A 3,036-nucleotide genomic window follows, 5' to 3' on the forward strand; every position below is an offset into this window, starting at 1 on the left:
ATTGGATGTGAAGTTACGGCATCATGTACTCGTCTTCTCTGGCAAGCAGGCGAGAACATTTTGTCCCCCAAGTGAGGCAGCCCCACCCGCCGCCCCTGGTAGAGTCAGCCTACGAGGTTAACCCACTTGCCCCTACCCATTAATACCACCGCCACGTGGAGTCATAGTCGCCATGGGACCACTCACTACCTTTCCCGGACCCACCATATACAACTACTTCTTAACTACATCATTAATAGTAGGCTCTACTGTCAATACTCCCTCCATTTTGCCCGTACCTATCCCTCCCTTTTCCATTTTCAATATTTATTATTTGGTTTAATTAACATTTACATCTTTTTTTCTATTGATTTTATTTTTGATTTTTTTTTGCCATAAATCTTATTTTATTTTTCAAATTGTTTTTTTTAAGTTAACGGAAGATATTTTCATATATGAAATGTTTTTAATAAGATATAACTTATTACGTAATTAATTTAATAAAATAATCATACATAAAAAAATAATAAAATAAATAAATCATGAAGTTAAAAAAATAAATTTTAATTTATAAAAATAAAAATAATTATAAAAATTAAAATAAATATAAATATTCAGTATTTTCGATTTAATTTATTAATTATATTTTTACTTTTATATATGATTTATTTATTATTTTTTCGTATATAATTATTTTATTAGATTATCAAAGTGTTAGTAAATTATATCTCATTAAAAATATTTTAAATACTCCACATTAAAAATATTTTAACATCAAATATGTTAAAAGAATAAAAATGACAAAATATATGAACATTAGTAACTAAAAATATCATTAAACTTCATTATTTTGAGTTAGATTTATTTTATTTTATTTTAAGTTTTATGATATTTAAATTTGGATATATTCTAGTGATTAATTTTTGGGTATTATTAATCCTTCACATAATTCATTATCAAAAGTAACAATGCGTTAAATATAAATTAAAATTAAAAATAACTACATCCATATGTTTAAAATCTCCTAATATCATAATTAAATATAGATGAATATTTAAGTAAAACCATTACATTTGCCACACTCAAAACTACAAATATCAATCATAAATTAAAACCTGAAATCTATATTTTTCTCTACATTAATTGAATTCAGATACACCATCAACAAAATCCTGCTCCCCAAAATATAGTTGCATTAAAAAAAACTGGAAACATCTTCAAAAATCACCAAAATAGAACTTAAATATTAAGTAAAAAAATTAAGAAAAATTTTAAACGTTTTACACAAGAAACAGTCGGATTTATATATCAATTTAACTCTCTTTCAGTTTCTTTACTTCAAGCTTTGAACCTTTCTTTGATTTTCTTTTTCTCCATTTTTTTTCTTTGTTTCAATTTTTTTATAGTTAATAAATAATTTAAGGAGAAAAAAAAAAAGGGGGGTGAGAGTGAGACAATTTACGGTAGATAGAGGGCCGTATGATCTTGATCAGACCATTGACTTTGACTCCAATACGATTGGTCAACATCATTAGGAAGATCAAAGAACGGTTGATCTCCACACCCTTGCCAATCCAACGGTCCAAATCCACTCTCCGATCTACCATGCAAATTTGAAAGCTCAACCTGCATCGTCTGATCGAGCAATTCCCCGGTGATTTCCTCCCCTCCAACACTCATCATCTTTTGCTGCTGCCACTGTCCTTGCCCATTTAATACCGCACCGAAACCCAACGACGACGTTTCATTGTTTGACGAAGTAACCAAGCTCGTAAAACTCCCAATCTCCGGAAAAATCCCCGATTCTGATCCTTGTTCCAGTAATCCTGCCTCGAAGACTAAATTGTTAGGGTTTCCATACAACTTCGACTCGCTTACATTTATATTGTTTGAATGAGACGTTACTGCCGACACCGCATCCGCCATGCCGCCTGTAGAACTATCGTTGTTGTTTTTATTTGCCACTGCAACGTTAGAATTAGCTGCAATAAGACTCGAACTGTCGCTGCTAGAATGAGAATTCGCTTTACGTTGATCAAGGAGTTGCTGTGATTGTGGCTGTGCAGGGGCCGCGGCGGCGACTGTCGTGGATTCGGATGAAGGCTTGGTTTTCGAACGCTTGGCTTTGCGGCAACCACCACCGACGGGGACGTTACGAAGGACACCACCTTTGGTCCAGTAACGACGGCAGCTCTTGCAGAAATGACGTGGCTGAGAGAGATTGTAGTTGTTGTAGTAACAGAACTTCGTGTTAAGTGAGTCGCAACGTGGGCACTTGAGTGCCTGGTTGTTTTGTTGTTGGTGTTGCAGTCGTAACCTTCTATCTCCTCCGCCACCTCCGCCACCGCTGCTGAATACTCGGCCACCTCCGATCAAGTGGATGTCTTGCATTATTCGCAACAATATTCGCCTCCAAAGTTAAAAACGAAAATAAATAAATAAAAAGAAAACCAGTGAAGTGCACAGAAGAGGGTTTTTTTTTTTTTTTGAATTTGTAACAAATATCCCCTTGCGAATCAAATTTACCCTTTTTCGAAAACGAATTTACGTAAATTATGGTGTAGATTGTGAAAATACGAAATTAGGTTTGAGGAAATGAATTGGGAATATAAGAGAAGGGATCAGGTAGCAGGGAGGGATTAGGAAATCGATTAACAAGACGAATAAAGAGATTGGAACCGTTGATGGAGGACACGTGGAGGATAAAAAAGGAAAGGGCATTGATGTCCACAAAATAAGGTATCGAGTTGTCGGCCACCTCCCCAGTAACTGCTCGGGACTATCCTAGTCTAAGTACAACTGGTCTAGAGTGTGCCACGTTGACCATTTTTATTGGTTACATATAAAAACAACTGTACGACCTCGTTTACTGTATCTTCGCTTCTAGTCCCGTCAGTCCTCACTTCCCTGAGATTGCCAAACGCCTCGTAAGTCGAAACAAGGTTGCTTGGAAATTGATACTAGCAGATTTTTTTTTATTTTCTTTAATTTTTATAATTTATTAATTATAACTTAAATTATGTAATGATAATTAAAACATATTTAATATTAAAAACT

At 34.2% G+C, this 3,036-nt stretch overlaps 1 protein-coding gene across 1 annotated transcript; it reads right to left on the reverse strand.

Annotated features, from left to right (window-relative positions):
- Window positions 1-932: 932 nt before the first annotated feature.
- Window positions 933-2,610, reverse strand: LOC107949768 (dof zinc finger protein DOF5.4). The gene has a single exon (XM_016884520.2). It carries the CDS (start codon window positions 2,368-2,370, stop codon window positions 1,438-1,440), a length of 933 nt encoding a protein of 310 aa, XP_016740009.1. The 5' UTR covers window positions 2,371-2,610; the 3' UTR covers window positions 933-1,437.
- Between the last annotated feature and the right edge of the window lie 426 nt (window positions 2,611-3,036).

The sequence above is a fragment of the Gossypium hirsutum genome, chromosome D03, assembly GCF_007990345.1.
Source record: "Gossypium hirsutum isolate 1008001.06 chromosome D03, Gossypium_hirsutum_v2.1, whole genome shotgun sequence".
Lineage (NCBI taxonomy): Eukaryota > Viridiplantae > Streptophyta > Magnoliopsida > Malvales > Malvaceae > Gossypium > Gossypium hirsutum.

Excerpts from the sequence above, each read along its gene's own strand:
- LOC107949768 (XM_016884520.2), bottom strand. The coding sequence starts at position 2,370 with ATGCAAGACATCCACTTGATCGGAGGTGGCCGAGTATTCAGCAGCGGT.